Below are 16709 nucleotides of genomic sequence, written 5' to 3'. Positions count from 1 at the left end.
GCCCATGTGGAGAAGTAGGAAGGGGTAGCGATCCGAGGACTTGATCAGTTTCAGCAGACTCTGTCACATCCTGAATTCTAGCTGCAGGCAAGCAGCACACTTCTCGAGTTTCCCAGTCTGGACAGCAGATGGATGACTCTGTCCCCCCTTAGGGAGTCCCTGACCAACACTACCTGTCTTCTCCTCTTCCAAGCCATTCTCCGCCGTTGTACCTGTGCAGAGAGCCTGAAAAGGGTTTCTTATCTTTATCTGCATTGGGGGTACATGGGTTCTCCTACTTCTTTTTCTGGAGGTCACATGCTGCCAATTTTCCTCCCTGTTCTGCACTGCCCTCTCTGATTCTTCAGCATGCTGTGCCTGCAGTACCGAACACTGACTTCTATCCAGAAAGTCTTCATTTTCTCTGATACAATGCATGGTTGATACTTGGGTCTCTAGTCTTCTAACTTTCTGTTCTAATATGGAGACCAGCTTGCACTTCATACAGACAAATTCACTTCTGTCATCTGGGAGAAAGACAAACAAGGCATATCCTGTGCAGGTCACAACAGCTGATCACTCACTATCCATATTGTTTTCCTTCTAAGAGCCTCTTCAGATATTGTATTTACTGCTCACAGAAACCTGAAAGGCAAAAACCTGTGGGAACTTCCCACAGACGAACTCCCAGGCAAACTTCCTCTGTTCACTTCTCTTCTGTTCGTCACTCACTCAGTTCGCGATTGGTGCCTCCCAAAACAGCAAGCCATAAGCATTACATGGAGGAGATTGGAAGGGGTTGTTTTATGCTTGGCTCTAAATAAAGGGTGGTGTGAAGCTGAACAGGCCCAGGAGGCATCATGACTTGGAGTCACCTTTTGTGGCAGTGAAGTAGTTTTGAAAGTGTGCATCTTCCTTCCTACGTCTGTGATGGGAGCAGGGGTGGGTTGCAGTGGAGGCAATGTTCCTCCTCTTGCCCCTTTGCTTCCTGGGGGGTGGGATATCCAGAGCATTGGACTAGACCCAGATCCAAGGTCCAGGTCCTAAAGCAGTCACCCAGGAGTGAGTGAGGTCTTATGCCCCTGCATGGCCACGTCACAATCTTGCCCTATATTAGATGTCACATTTACAAGGGGGAACAAGACAGCAGGGAGAGGGTGGAGGAGAGAAGACAGTGATAGCACAAAATCATTCTGTTACTCAGTGAGGACAAATGCATAGCACGGTGTAGTAAAGAGGATGTGAGGTTGGGATTTTTGTTATTGTTTTAAATGACTAATTAGCTGTCTTTGGCTGTGTGTAGATACTGCAGCAGAAGTGGACCTGAAGGAGTTGAATGAGGAGGATGGGAAGGGCTTGGTGGATCGTCTCAGAGAGAGCTCTGTATGCATACGGGGTGGTGAGGACAAAGGGAGAAAGACGTTAATGGGAGAAACAGACAAATGGGGTATTGAAGCTGGTTTCAGAATGTCCCTGGCAGCAAGTTATGGTCTCTAGTGGACTGAGCACAGGGCTGGGTATTAAGATGCTTGGCTTCTATTTCTGATTCTGCCATTGACTTGGCAAGTCAATTCTCTGTGCCTCATGTACAAGACAGGAATTATGATAGTGCTTGTCCACTTTTCCGGGACACCTTGAGATGTATTGATGAAAAATATGGTTAGTGGGAGTAAATTAATACTCCATAAGGTGGTATTGATCTCTGAACCGAGATAAACAATCCAAGGGAATGGGAAATTAGATTGTGTGAGCACTACGTCCCAGTTCAGATCTTTGATTGAAAAGAGAATTTGAGAAGGCTATTCCAATAGAACAGCTGATAGAAATACAATGCAATCTCATTTAAGAAGTGTCTTATCATATAGACATCTCAAGAAACTCTGTAATATCCATGTCCCTGGAAATAAACTTCTGGTAAAGGCATCAAACAATGTAAAATACTGGAGGTGTAGGGTGCATTTTCAAATCATTATGCCTAGTTTTAGCAACTCTGCTGCCAATCAGATCAGTGGGCAGCACATGTTATGTTCTGAAAATGTAACCGCTGCTGTCAGCTACCTCTTTATAGACTTTTTTTAATTGGAGCTTTCTCCAACCTTGAAAATGTGATTTTTGCCCCTTGCCATCTTTATTACTTTGCAAACTGGTCTCTAGTTCCTCAGTCACCATGCAGCATAAGATGAAATTACTCATGGGTTGCTTGTTTGTATTTTAAAGTGTAGCTGATGAAATAGTTGAGTGAGTATAATCAATCCCTAGCATCTAAGGGGCCATATTCTGCCTGCCCACTCACACTGAGCAGTACCTTACTCCTTGAATCCTGTGGCACCTTATAGACTAACAGACATTTTGGAGCATGAGCTTTCGTGGGTGAATACCCACTTCCTCAGATGCATGTAGTGGAAATTTCCGGGGGCAGGTATATATATGCTAGCAAGCAAGCTAGAGATAACGAGGTCAGTTCAATCAGGGAGGATGAGGCCCTCTTCTAGCAGTAGAGGTGTGAAAACCAAGAGAGGAGAAACTGGTTCTGTAGTTGGCAAGCCATTCACAGTCTTTGTTCAATCCTGAGCTGATGGTGTCAAATTTGCAGATGAACTGAAGCTCAGCAGTTTCTCTTTGAAGTCTAGTCCTGAAGTTTTTTTGTCTAAATCTAATCACAGATTAGCTGATGTGCTGGTTTCAAATCTAAACTCCGGTCACTTAGATACAGTTTTCCTGGAAAGAATAAACCAGGGCAGAAGGAGTTAAGAGGCTGAGTTTTCCAACAACTATTAATATCTAAGGAATCACATTCAATATGTCTATCATTTATATTTAAGAATTTCCTACTTGGATTTAGAGATTCACTTTTCAAATGAAATTTTCCCAAACGCCGTGCTGGTACAATTGAGGATGTTAAAGACAAATTATCTTCAATGAGAGTCCAGAAGCCTTCATGTCAAGTGACAGATGGAACAGTTCTCTGCTCATCTGGGGACCAAAAGCTAAATATTAAAGTTTTAAGGGGATCAGCAGTGTGAGAGGGGAGAAATATATTTGCTCCCTATGTTTGAGAGTGTTAATGAGTTCCAGTCTGCCATGTAAAGTCAGCCCAGACAACCCAGTACTGGGTCCCTATTAATAAATGCAATAGTAATCTATGATTTCCAGAGAGTTATCACCCTTGTATCCAGTCTGATGGTCACATGTCCTCAGCTGCAGTGCTGACTAGGAGCTGATCAGCTTCATTGGCCCACTGAAGTAGTATCCACATAATGAATGGTGGAAAAACTGTGGCTGCAGAGGGAGGGAGGAGGGGCAGACCAGAGTGAAAACTCTTGTCTGTAGAAGACTGTGGATGGGTGATACAGTGACTGGCAGGATCCAGGTGGAAGAAGGACTGTGGCTGATGGAGAGAAAAGAGTATATTGAAGGGGCAAGACAGAGTGAGCAGTCTTTACACTTCCCCTTCCAAAACTCTGTTATGCATGGTTATCCCACACATCTTGGTTTTCATCTTGTTAGGTTTGTTCGCCATAGGCTAGAAGGCCCCTTGTAGAGAACGTTTTTATTCTTTGTTTGTTCTTTAGGCTTTGGCCTCTCATTGGTTTTCCACTGGACTAGGAGGGGAGACTGTGGTCAGAAAAAGCAGTTTCTGTTTCTGAAAGCTTTCACCACAGTGTACAGAAATATATATATCACAGTGTTTGTGCAGGGGGAGCAGGGTTTTCAAAAGCCCCATTGTTGGCCTGATGCAGCTCCTGTTGGGAGTCAACACTATGTAGGGTGACCAGATAGAAAGTGTGAAAAATCGGGACAGGAGGTGGGAGATAATAGGAGCCTATGTAAGAAAAAGGTCCAAACATTGGGACTGTCCCTATAAAATAGGGACATCTGGTCACCCTAACACTATGACTTCAATGGCAGTCAAGTTGGGCCAATGTAGAGCGCTTTTGAAAATTCCCCTCTAAGTGCATTTTAGGAAAACAGTATCAGAAATAACAGCTGTGATTGTATTCTCAGGATATAACAAACAATTCTCACCTCCCACAAAATCACTCCTAGGATACAGTCCATACTTTAGATGTACTCACCAGGAGCTGCAAGCTGTGTCAGGGCCAAGCTGTTTAAGTACCACAGGCTGTCACTAGGCTGCCGCTTTCAGTTTAAAAAGAACGCACTAGCAGTTTTTACGTTGTTTGCAAACAAAGCAAACACCAAAAGAGCAAGATTTTTTGAGTCTGTGTTTAAAGATGCTGTCCGTGTCTAGGGGTCCCTGCTTTATTACACACCCTTCCCTGTGGGCTCCTTCACTTGTTTTAATGTTGCTGCTAGGGTCAAGGCAGTTCAGCCACCTTGCTGGTATTTTGTTAGAGATTTGGCGGCCCAAGTAAGGTGCCGGGAAAACTCAATCAGAAATAAAAAGTGAAAAGCTAAAGATACTCACTAGATAGGAAAAATTCCAGTCACCTGATCACATCTTTCATGTGGATTGTACTGGGCCTGATTCTGTCCCTTAATTCACAAGAAAAGCAGTGATTAGTACCGTACATGAGCAGTGCAGTAGTAAATAGCACACTATCCAAGCTGGCATTAGCTAGTGAAGCTTGAAAGAATTAATTGGTTCTGTATGCACCTTTCACTTGCTGAGTCAATGGCTGTCCCTGTCTATCTAGGTCACTACTGAATTGCTTAGCCATATAATGTAATGACATTTACACTGGCATCCTCATGGTACTGATGAAGAAAAAGCCCCCAAAATCATAAGCAGATTTTAGTTTTCACAAGCGTTGTTTGGCCATCTTTCCTTTGACTTTATCGTCCATAATTTAGGGGAGATATGAATTGCAATGATAGCAGAATGGGTTGGCATGTATAGTGATGTAGGACGCAGTATTTTAGGTATCTTTGGTGAAGAACAGGGCCTCTGCTGTGATATAAAAATCCAACAGAAGTAATTGTATAGATAGTTAGATACTTAGGGTCCGTCTGCACTACGGGTTTATTCCGATTTTACGTAAACCGGTTTTGTAAAACAGATTGTATAAAGTCGAGTGTATGCGGCCACACTAAGCACATTAATTCGGCGGTGTGCGTCCATGGTCCAAGGCTAGCATCGATTTCTGGAGCGTTGCACTGTGGGTACCTATTCTGTAGCTATCCCATAGTTCCCGCAGTCTCCCCCGCCCCTTGGAATTCTGGGTTGAGATCCCAGTGCCTGATGGGGCAAAAATCATTGTCGTGGGTGGTTCTGGGTAAATGTCGTCACTCATTCCTTCCTCTGGGAAAACAACGGCAGACAATCATTTTTCACCCTTTTTCCCTGGATTGCCCTGGCAGATGCCATAGCACGGCAAGCATGGAACCCATTCAGCTTTTTTTTTTTACTGTCACCGTATGTGTACTGGATGCCGCTAACAGAGGCGTTACTGCAGCTCTACACAGCAGCGTTCGTTTGCTTTTGCATGATAGCAGAGACGGTTATCAGTCTTTCTGTACCGTCTGCTGCCATTGTAAATTGGCAGTAAGATGACGGTTATCTGTCGTTCTGTACTGTCTGCTGCTATCATGGGTGTCCCTGGCTGAGGTCAGCCGGGGGCGCAAAGGCAAAACTGGGAATGACTCCCTAAGTCAATCCCTCCTTTATGGTTTCTAAAAATAGTCAGTCCTGCCTAGAATATGGGGCAAGTGTACTAGAGAACCAGTGTATCAGAGAGCACAGCTGCTCCATGTCAGATCCCGCAGAAATGATGAGCTACATGCCATTCTAGGGGGTGCCCCTGCAACAACCCCACCCGTTGTTTCCCTCCTCCCCCAACCCTCCTGGGCTACCGTGGCAGTGTCCCCCCCCATTTGTGTCATGAAGTTATAAAGAATGCAGGAATAACAAACAGTGACTTGTTAGTGAGATAAAATGAGGGGGAGGCCGCCTCCCGGTGCTATGACAGTCCAGGCAGAACATTAAGCAGTGCAAGGGAGAGGAGCCCAGCATCCCGCTGCTATGATAGTCCAGGCAGTACAGAATCTTTTCTTTACACAGGAAAGGGAGGGGGCTGATGGAGCTCAGCCACCAGTTGCTATGATGAGGACGGTTACCAGCCGTTCTGTACCATCTACTGGGAATGACCGGGAATCATTCCTATTTTTACCCAGGCGCCCCCGGCCAGCCTCACCTGAGGCCAGCCAGGATCACTCACGGGCTCATGACAAGGACAGCTAGCAGTCCTACTGCACCATCTGCCACCGGGGAGGGGAGAGGAGTGGATACTGCTCTTCACTGCTGCAGCATCGCGTCTACCAGCAGCATTCAGTAGACATAGGGTGACATTGAAAGAAGTCAAGAAATGATTTCTTTCCCTTTTCTTTCACGTGGTGGGGGGGAGGGAGTAAATTGTCGAGCTATACCCTGAACCATGCCAGACAATGTGTTTGAACCTACAGGCATTGGGAGCTCAGCCAAGAATTTAAATATTTTTCGGAGACTGCTGGGGACTGTGGGATAGCTGGAGTCCTCAGTACCCCCTCCCTCCCTCCATGAGCGTCCATTTGATTCTTTGGCTTTCCATTACGCTTGTCACGCAGCACTGTGTAGCCTGGAGACTTTTTTCAAACGCTTTGGCATTTCGTCTTCTGTAATGGAGCTCTGATAGAACAGATTTGTCTCCCCATACAGCGATCAGATCCAGTATCTCCTGTACGGTCCATGCTGGAGCTGTTTTTGGATTTGGGATTGCATCGCCACCCGTGCTGATCAGAGCTCCACGCTGGGCAAACAGGAAATGAAATTCAAAAGTTTGCGGGGCTTTTCCTATCTACCTGGCCACTGCATCAGAGTTCAGATTGCTGTCCAGAGCGGTCACAGTGGTGCACTGTGGGATACCGCCCGGAGGCCAATACTGTTGATTTGCGGCCACACTAACCCTAATCCGATATGGTAATACCGATTTTAGCGCTACTCCTCTCGTTGGGGAGGAATACAGAAACTGATTTAAAGAGCCCTTTATATCGATATAAAGGGCCTCGTAGTGTGGATGGGTACAGCGTTAAATCGATTTAATGCTGCTAAAATCGGTTTAAACGCGTAGTGTAGACCAGGCCTAAGATAGCTCCCCTCTCTAGGTATATAGCTTCTGCTGTAATAACTCACTGAAAGAATGTGGCTTCTGTGGATGTTTCTGCTTGAAATATCCTAAATTGGTTCTAGAAAATTCCTTAATCTCTGAAAGGCCAAGTTCAGAAAAGTTTCCTTTTTCTTTCAGAAGCAGCTCTTTGTTTGGTTTTATACAGCAGGCTACTCACCTTTGAGAGGTTTCAGAGTAGAAGCCGTGTTAGTCTGTATCTGCAAAAAGAACAGAAGTGGCCGTTTTCATTACCCCTAAACAATTCTTTTTCTCTCTTGCTGATAATAGCTCACCTTAACTGATCACTGTCCTTACAGTGTGTATGGTAACATCCATTGTTTCATGTTCTCTGTGTATATATATCTTCCTATTGTATTTTCCACTACATGCATCCGAAGAAGTGGGCTGTAGCCCACGAAAGCTTATGCTCAGGGAAATTTGTACCACAAGTACTCCTGTTCTTTTTACCTTTGAGAGATTGCTAGATCCTCAACTTGTGGGAATCTATGTAGCTCTATTGCAGTATATATCAGTCAAGAATCTGGCCCACAATCAACATAAAATATCACTAGCTTCTTATAACTACACGATAGAATAGTTACTCACAGCGGCCACTCCACAGAAGCCTTTTTTTAGCTGTGAAATAGTTTCACTATTTAAAGGTAAATAAAGTGGCATTACATTAAAAATAATTTATAAAGTGAAAGAGGCTGAGATTGATGTTCTCACACTGTCTTCCTTTTACTTTTTTAATCTCATGTAACTCTGCCATTGAAGTCAATGGAGTCACTCTACTTTTCCTGATGGAGAGCAGAATTAAGCCCAGTCCTCCAAGTTTGCACATTCAACCCATGTCGTTTCTGAATCTGTTTCTATTTATTTTCCTATCTCCTTGCCCTGCTTCTCCCTGGCATTTACAAGTGGATTCCAACATATTGCCACATGAACTTTTCCCTGTGACATGAAATACAGGCAAATTTCCTGTCTGCACATAAACAACTTTTTGAGCAAAACAATTAAAATTTGCTTTCACTCTTGGTGTCAAAACCTGAATGTAAAAGCCTTATTTTTCCAGGTTAAACTGGGGTGTCTTCCAAAGGAATCCACAGACAATTTTTTTCAGGCACTGGCTGAGGCTTAAGAGCAAACGATATGACACTAGGTTTGTTTACTGTCCAAAGGGAATGAAAGGGAAATCAAACATTCTCCATATCAGTGGGGAGTAGTCTGCAAACAAGGTAGTCCACATCACCATGTCTAAGGTCAATCTCTGTGTATATAAGCTAAGTATTGTTTTCCCTGGCAGCTCCTGCTTGGTATTTCTTCTTCCATTAAACTGATCTGCAGTGTGATGTGTTATAATATTAGGCAGTCTCTGAGCCAGTTTCACAGGGATAGGGGGCAAAGTTCATTGCATGAAAACTGTGTGAAAGGATACAGTAGGTGCTTGTACCAAGTTTCACGTCGCTTGGAGCAATGACATTAGAGGGCATGGAAATGCAAGGCAACAATAAAGAAGTGAGGAAATTGCTGGCATTTGCCAATCTGAAGAGATTAAATTATCATGAATGTCAGTGTATTTTGTTGTGTGTGTGTGTCCTTAGCAAACTATTGGATGTAAACAAACTGAGAAAAGGTGTTTTCATTTTAGAGTTATCTGTGCACTTAATCGCTTTTTTGCCACATACTTGAAGGCCACTGATTGACGGTGATAATTGCATGTTTGAATATCAGAGGAGCCTTTTCATCAGAATCTTTTGGTTGGCTAGAGGAACTAAATGTATTTTCTCTGGTAGCGAATTATTAAGTACTGTATAGTCTACTTTAAATAGGAGTTGAATTGCATAATCACAGTAAAACTTAAATGTTTGCTGCCATCTTTTGATCAATGTAGATATGACACTAAAAAGACAGCATAGCCGTGTAGGTCCCAGGATATTAGAGAGAGAAGGTGGGTGAGGTAATATCTTGGACTGGACCAACTTCTGTTGGTGTGAGAGAGAAGCTTTTGAACTAACACAGAGCTCTTCTTCAGGTCCTGACATGTGTAGCTTGAAAGCTTGTCTTTCTCACCAACAGAAGTTGGTCCAATAAAAGATATTACCTCACCCACCTTGTCTCACTCAAAGGAAAGTAAGGCTCCAATTTACAGTAATTTGGCCTTTTTGCACACAACTCTCATTTGCTCACAAAATATGTGAAACACAGTTTTTATGCCAGAAATTGCTTTTGTTTCAATCCATCCAGCAACATTTCCATTTGCACAGACATTGTCTGTCTCAAAGACTGTTTTTACAGCTTTAACTTCCATTAGAACATAAGAACGGCCTTACTGGGTCAGACCAAAGTCCATCTAGCCCAGTATCCTGTCTTCCGACAGTGGCCAATGCCAGGTGCCCGAGAGGGAATGAACAGAACAGGTAATCATCAAGTGATCCATCCCCTGTCCTGTTTTGTTTTGTTTTTTAAATGCATAATCAGTGAGAACTGTGGGGGAAAGGGTTATAATTTCCGAAATCAAAAGAAATGACTGATGTGTTTGCATTCAGCTATGGCATCAGAGGAGGAGTACAAGAACTTAGAACAAATGTTTTTATTTCAGTAACTGAGGTTTTGAATTTTTCTAGTAAATGTGACTTTGTTTTATAAATTTTTTTAATGGAATTTTAGTAAATGTTTGGGGTTTTTTACATATTTTAGTAAAGAAAGAATAAGGATTGTTGTTTTCAGTTACTCTGACCCTTCCAATTGACATGGTGCGCTGTTAATTTGGACTGCTTGTAAAACCAATCCTAGCTGTTGTTATATATAACTGGTAATCACACTGATGTTTTCAGATTGCTTTTTTAACATAACAGCTTATCTGGGATTTAGTCCCACCGTTCATTTGCAGATAAAACTCCCACTGCAAAACTGGACCTAATCCTGTGAGGAGTTTGGCATCCTCTATCCCCATTGAAATCAGTAGCAATTAACTGCTCCCATAACACATTTGCCACTTGAGAGGATTAGGCTCCATGTTTGTGTAAGAGATTCTATGAGAATTCCTTTGAAGTACTAGTTTCATAGGGCCAGGTTTTTAGCAGGTATAAATCAGAAAAGCATTGTTGATTTCAGTAGAACTACAACAGTTGAGAATCTGGCCCAAAGAATTTATTTCCTCCACAAAATCAATCACATGGCAGCAGTAAGCTTTGGTGGATGGGTGGGTTGGTTGGTTGGTTTGTTGGCTTTGATGGGTGTTGTTTGTTACCAAATAGATTATGAAACTTTCGCTGCTCTATTTGTTTGGGGAAAAACAGTCAAGTGACTTTCACACCATTGTTCCTACTGCAATAACCAAGCAACTTGTAACTTCATTGGTTGTTGTTTGTTCTTTTTGTTTTAGGTGAAGCTTCCTTTTCCTGTAGATCAAATCACAGATCTTCCACGGAATGATTTCCAGATGATGATAAAGATGCACAAGTTAACCTCAGAACAGTTAGAGTTCATCCATGATGTTCGCCGGCGCAGTAAGAACCGGATTGCAGCTCAGCGCTGCCGCAAAAGAAAACTGGACTGTATTCAGAATTTAGAATGTGAAATCCGCAAATTGGTGAGTTACTTGTTGTAGCCTCAATTAAATATGATAATGGGACTATCAGTTAAATGATGGACAAATATTCAAAACAATCCCAGTGCAGTTTTTAGTTAATTTAAGTTCAATGAGGTAAATCTCAATAACCAATTTACTTTTATTTCACAAAGGCAGATAGCTGAGTGGGGTTTTTTGTTGTTGTTTTGGTTTTGAATCAAAGCAGTTACACTTCACCCAGATTTATGCTTTCATGTGTATATCAGTAGTTATGTCAATCAAAAAATACCTTATGATAATCTCAAGGGAATGCAGTGCATAATGGGAGAGAGTATGTTCTTAATTTTATTTAATTTCAGTACACAAATTAATTTTTCAGTGATACTTGATTTAGAGTCAAGCACTGGAGTGCCATCTGAAGTACCAGAGTCTCGCTGCCTCAAGCCAACCCTCTCTATGGCCTTGTACAAGTCACTTAATTTTTCTGCCTCAGTTTTCCTATTTGTGAAATTATAATTTTAACATCCTCACACAGGTGCTGTGGTGTGTAACAAGACAAGTGGGGAGGGATAGCTCAGTGATTTGCACCTTGGCCTGCTGAACAGAGGGTTGTGAGTTCAGTTCTCAAGGGGGCCATTTGGGGATCAGGGGGTAAACATCTATCTGGGGATTGGTCCTGCTTTGAGGTAGGGGATTAGACTAGATGACCTCCTGAGGTCCCTTCCAACCCTGATATTTTATGAAACATGCAGTGTTTGTAGACCATGATTATTATTACTATGATGCAGTGGAGCACTCAAGTGTATGGAATAATCTCCATGGTGAGATTATTTTCTTGCATTTAGTGCAGGGCTGTTCTTATTTTTTTCCTGAATATTTCAGCTCACCACAAATTATTTTCAACTTCTTAACTCTAGCAGGTAGCTTGAAAATATAGCAAAGAAGAGCCTTGAGACAAGGAATCTAAATATCCAAAGAAATGAGAGCTAGCCAGCAATAACCTTAGAAAATCTCTGAAACCAAAGTAATATAGTCCCAAACTCACTTCCAGAGTTCCATTTCATGGCTATGACCTGAGCAGAAAACCTCGTCTTTTGATCGCAATAGCACTGGTCTGAAAGATGACTTTAAAAAGCATCCTCTGTTCTAACACTGCTACCTTTTTCCATGATACATTCCATGATATTTTTTGCAATACAGAATACATTAAAAGAACTAAATGAAGCATAAAAGTTAGGAAATGCCAAAATTAAGGTAGCTCATGCAACCTTAACTCTGCCCTTTTGCATATACACATTGTAAGACAGCGTTCAATTTCAGGATCACATACTAATTTTTGCATAAGAAAACCAATAGCAAAACTCTCATTGACTTAAAGGCTTAAGGCCTTTATCTGAAATTCATTTGTCACACTGTGTACCCCCAGGTGACCAGTAAGTCCCCATTTCTTCATGTATTGCTTTATTTTTTATTAAGGATGGAATTTTTGTCATTGTCCTTTTTTCCCAGACCTCAGCAAGGATGGGCAATGTGTGAAATGCTATTCCCTGCTCATGACATTGCATGCTTCTCTCACAGACCCATCCATCCACCCACTTGCATTCTCTCTTGTCTGTACACACATAATATACATTTTCTTACATAATTTATTCATCTCAAGATGCATTTGGGCATCTGTTTGTTTTTATGTTTTCTTGCTGGATTTATCAATATTTTGGCAGGTGGTGTTTTTTCATGTAAACTGTTCTTTGTCTCTCTCCCATTCTCATGGCTGCATGGAAACGATAGGATTCTGATGATGGGTCTGAAGCTGACATAACAAATTGATGCCCATTGTCGTCTTGCAGCTAACTTTCATACATGCACTTTTTTAAACAATCAAGAGCATCTTCAATATATAGCATGAATTCCTGGGTGAAATTCAATGCCCTGTTTAATGGAGGCAGTCAGATGATCATAATGGTCCTTTCTGGTCTGAAAAATCTGCTTTTTTTTATTTGTGTAATTTCAGGCCTTTTCTTTACATTTTTGCAGCTTTTTGCATTTTTGTCAGCATTTTTCATTAGCTAAATCCTCTGGTCTCCTTTAGAGCGCGTGTGCGCACATCTATGTGCCTGCACACTCAGTCTATCTACTCAGCCTTACCAATTGTCAAAAATGTATCACCCTGATTGACCACTCTCTCCACTGAACCCAGAGTTCAGTCCCAAGCCTTTGTCCTGATTTTCATAGCTCTGCATGAAACTGGTCCTGGCTACTTGAGACTGTCTCTCTAGTCCTAGCTACAGCCACTTAGAAGAGCTTTGTTCCACTGGAATAATGAAACTGTTGTCTAATGAGAAGAGACGTGTGAAGACAGGAGACAGCCTCTAGAACTCGCTTCCAAACAAAAGAACAATGACCATTAACTTTGCTGCACTCAGAACAAATTATGAAACGCAACCAGGGTGACCAGATGTCCCGAATCTATAGGGACAGTCCCAATATTTGGGGCTTTTTCTCATGTAGGTGCCTATTACCCCCCATCCCTGTCCCGATTTTTCAAACTTTCTCTCTGGTCACCTTAAACCCAGCTATCCTTATTCTTGCTTACACCTCAATATTTTTCTCTGTTAATTAAAAAACAAAGCAACCTGTAAGCCTGTCATTGCCAGCAGCGAAAGGAGAGAGAGCTCACTGGTGTGTTTACTTGTGGGACACATTCTAGTATGATGGGTGCCAATATAAGACCCTAAGTGGAAGGATCTTAGATAAATAATGCAGAGGTCAAGTGTGATCACAGTCCAGTAGTTCCTAATGGCTAATGTTGAAGAATTGCTAATCTAGTTCACACATAATGAAATTCACTTGTGGTGCATGAGGGCAGCGTGAGACCTTCTGCATCACATGAGGCTCACTTAAAAGATTTGCCTGAGAGAGCACAGGATACCCCCGTTTGCTACAATTTCCATGGGAGTCACACGTGCCAGCTGCACGCAGGTGGGAACAGAAGGCCACAAAAGGAGCAGGCTCTGGCAGGGATCACGGGATCACTTTTACATTCGAGCCTGTGGTCCCAACAACCCATCCAACTCGTGAAGAAGGGCTGTAGTTATTTGTAGGCTAGACTGTAAACCACAGAGTGGAATGCAGAGTTGTCCCATGGACTGATCTTGGGTTTTAGCATGAATTTTATTTCCCTAGCCCTTCCTCACTCTATCTGCTTAGAACCCAATTTCTCTGACTTTATGCAGATAGTGGATTTCTCTCAAAGAAAATAGTTCTGTTCCAAAAGTGTGTGTCACATGACCATAGTCTGATTGAGGAAAACAAAGGCCTTCCAAGAATTAGCGGTTTTATTCTCTTCAAACCAAACATCTTGCACATAGTAGCATGTAAGCAACAAGTCCATGCAGAGCAGGTGGAAGACGAAGTATTGCATGTGTCTGTGACTTATCCTATGCCATACAAAATCAGAATGTTGTCTGTAATTTTACTGAGTGGATAAAGCAACATATAAAACTGGAATAGAGGCTTAACTGCAGTAAGTGGCTTTTATGAAGCTAAAGATGCCTTCTTTCTTTTTCAGGTGTGTGAGAAAGAGAAATTACTGTCTGAAAGGAACCAGCTGAAAGCATGCATGGGAGAATTGTTAGATAACTTCTCATGTCTTTCCCAAGAAGTGTGTAGGGATATACAGAGCCCTGAACAGATCCAAGCCCTGCACCGATATTGCCCTGTTCTCAGGCCTATGGATCTACCAACAGCCACTAATATCAACCCTTCACCAGCTGGAGTAGAGCAAAACCTAGTGACATCTCAGTGTGTTGGGGAAGGCATGCAGTGCTGCTCAGAGCAAGAGTCTGTGCAACTAGGAGCTCACTGGCTACCTAACAATGTCTCAGAAAATTGTACAGACGGAAGAGGGCTTGATGGAGCTGCCCAAGGTACTTACTCAGAAAGAGAGCTCCCTCTAGAACAGAGTAGCCAAACAGTGACAGTAGACTTCTGTCAGGAAATGACTGATAAATGTACAACAGATGAGCAGCCTAGGAAAGATTATACCTAGTGACTTGTAACCTTACGTTACACCTGGTCAGGTGTTCTTCAGTCAGCCAGTGGCAGTATTCATTTGTTGTCTAGAAGAACGTATTTGGTGCACACTACAGTGGTCTTAGCAGCAATACTGTTTTTAAGTATTCCCTCCTCTCTACAGGCAGGAGTTACCTTCACAATGGTGCTATCCCTTGCTCAGGCAGGGAATTAAACAGTGGCAACACTGTCTGTTTTTGTATGTTAGTTTCAATCTTAACAGGGATGGACATAACACCTCTGAGGACCCAACTGCAGCTTTTTTCTCAGTGACCCATGTCACAAAACCCTAACTCAGGAATTTCCTCTGAATGTTCAATTTTTCATTGAAGACAGCTTCTTTACACATCAAAGTTTTATAGCTAAACTGTACATATTATATATAATATATATAAAATATATATCTCCATATGCAAAAGTCCCTGCATGCCTCAGTTTTTCTCATCCTACAACTGGAAACTTTCATTTATATTGTATAAACAAGTTCCAACATTCCTTTTTTGTCTTTCATGCTAGAACTAGTTTGGTAACTTGTTACATGATTTTTTTTCTTGGTTCACAGTTCAGCAATATCATTCAGTTTGTACTTATTTATAAAATTGTAATGTTGGAAGCTTATCGGGGATTTTTATTATAGCCAGGGTTTTGGTTTTGGCACAGTCATTTTGTGCCGGTTGAGCAATGTGGATTTATTTTATTTTCTTGCAGATACTGTACAGTAATGGTCAACTTTGCCACTTGCACTGAGTTTCTGGTCAAACCTCTTTTCATAATGAAGTTGTGACTTCAGTCTAACTTGCGTATACTGTATTCTTTGCTTTATAGTTGAAAGAAAATTATAAAGTTTTAGCTAATAGAAAAAACACTCAGGAGATGATTATGTAGGAAGAACAATCTTGCCAAATACTGAATTCACCATATAATGTGTAAAAGAAAATCTGCTTGAATATTTTTATATTCTTTTTCTTTCCCAAACAAAGTTGAAATGTTGTTAATTGTGCTTTTGGACTATATGGTAAGATGTATTTTGCTCTTTAATAAAATATAAAAAGTGGACCAGTCAAGCATATGTTCCTAAATTGGGGTCCAAGGTGTGGGTTTTGGATCAGACCCCGAATCTGCATCCTTTCCCAGGCAAGTAGTTGCTACTCAGACGTGTAGTCCAGTGGTTCTCAACCTACTTACCATAGTGGGTCACATATGCAGCTCTCTGTGTTATGTGAGGCACATCCACACAATATATATACTACCTGTGTGGCCCTGAGGATGTCACATGGGCCTCAGCTGTATGCTGATTGGGCCACAAGCAGGCCGCCGGTTGAGAACCACTGGTATAGTCCCATTGGTCCTGATTTTGATCTCCCACCAGTTTTACCTGGATGTTACTCCATTTACTTCAGTGGGCTTATTCTTGATTCTCACTGGTGTGAGATTAGAATCAGACCTATTGAAATCTGATTAGTCATGTAGGAAAGAATTGCAAGATCAGGCCCATAACTGAGACTTGCAGATGTTTGCTTACAGAAATCAAGTGAACGCTGTATCCCCTAAGGAGCAAAACATTACCTGATTTGGTTGCTTACCCTTTGAAGTGTTGTGTTATAGAATCTTCTTATTCTACAGCATTGCCATCAGCACAAGTCAACTTCTAAAAGAGTGCTATCTCACAGGAGACTGCTCAGAGAATTGGCTTAGTTGTAACTGTATTGGATTGATCTTAAGTGACCCAGTGAAACAGGTAATCAGTGAATTGTGTTAGGATAGCGTGGAACAGCAGCTTTCCAAGCATAACATCTATGTACAGCATAGACAGAAAAATGTCCTTCTAGCATTTTTATTATGAATTAGTAGTAGTAGTAGTATCAGTATTAGTATTATTATAAGTGTATTGAATTTTATTTTGTGAGTCTTTGCTCTATCTGCGCCAGGGTGTGTGGCTAGTACTGAGGCTTTATCCTGGACAACACCACCCATGCTCTACA

At 41.9% G+C, this 16709-nt stretch overlaps 1 protein-coding gene across 8 annotated transcripts in view; it reads left to right on the top strand.

The window, feature by feature from the left end:
* Positions 1 to 15956, top strand: part of BACH2 (BTB domain and CNC homolog 2) — a 265247-nt gene extending 249291 nt beyond the window's left edge. For all 8 annotated transcript variants that reach the window (XM_030555959.1, XM_030555956.1, XM_030555953.1 and 5 more), the window contains 2 exons: positions 10471 to 10677; positions 14225 to 15956. In XM_030555959.1, coding sequence (XP_030411819.1) covers positions 10471 to 10677; positions 14225 to 14704 — 687 coding nt within the window. In that variant the 3' untranslated portion in view covers positions 14705 to 15956. The remainder of the gene's footprint in view (positions 1 to 10470; positions 10678 to 14224) is intronic.
* The last annotated feature ends 753 nt before the right edge of the window (positions 15957 to 16709 follow it).

The sequence above is a fragment of the Gopherus evgoodei genome, chromosome 3, assembly GCF_007399415.2.
Source record: "Gopherus evgoodei ecotype Sinaloan lineage chromosome 3, rGopEvg1_v1.p, whole genome shotgun sequence".
NCBI classification, from domain to species: domain Eukaryota; kingdom Metazoa; phylum Chordata; order Testudines; family Testudinidae; genus Gopherus; species Gopherus evgoodei.
Note: the sequence above shows the minus strand (reverse complement) of the source record. Positions and strands in the feature narration are given on the sequence as shown.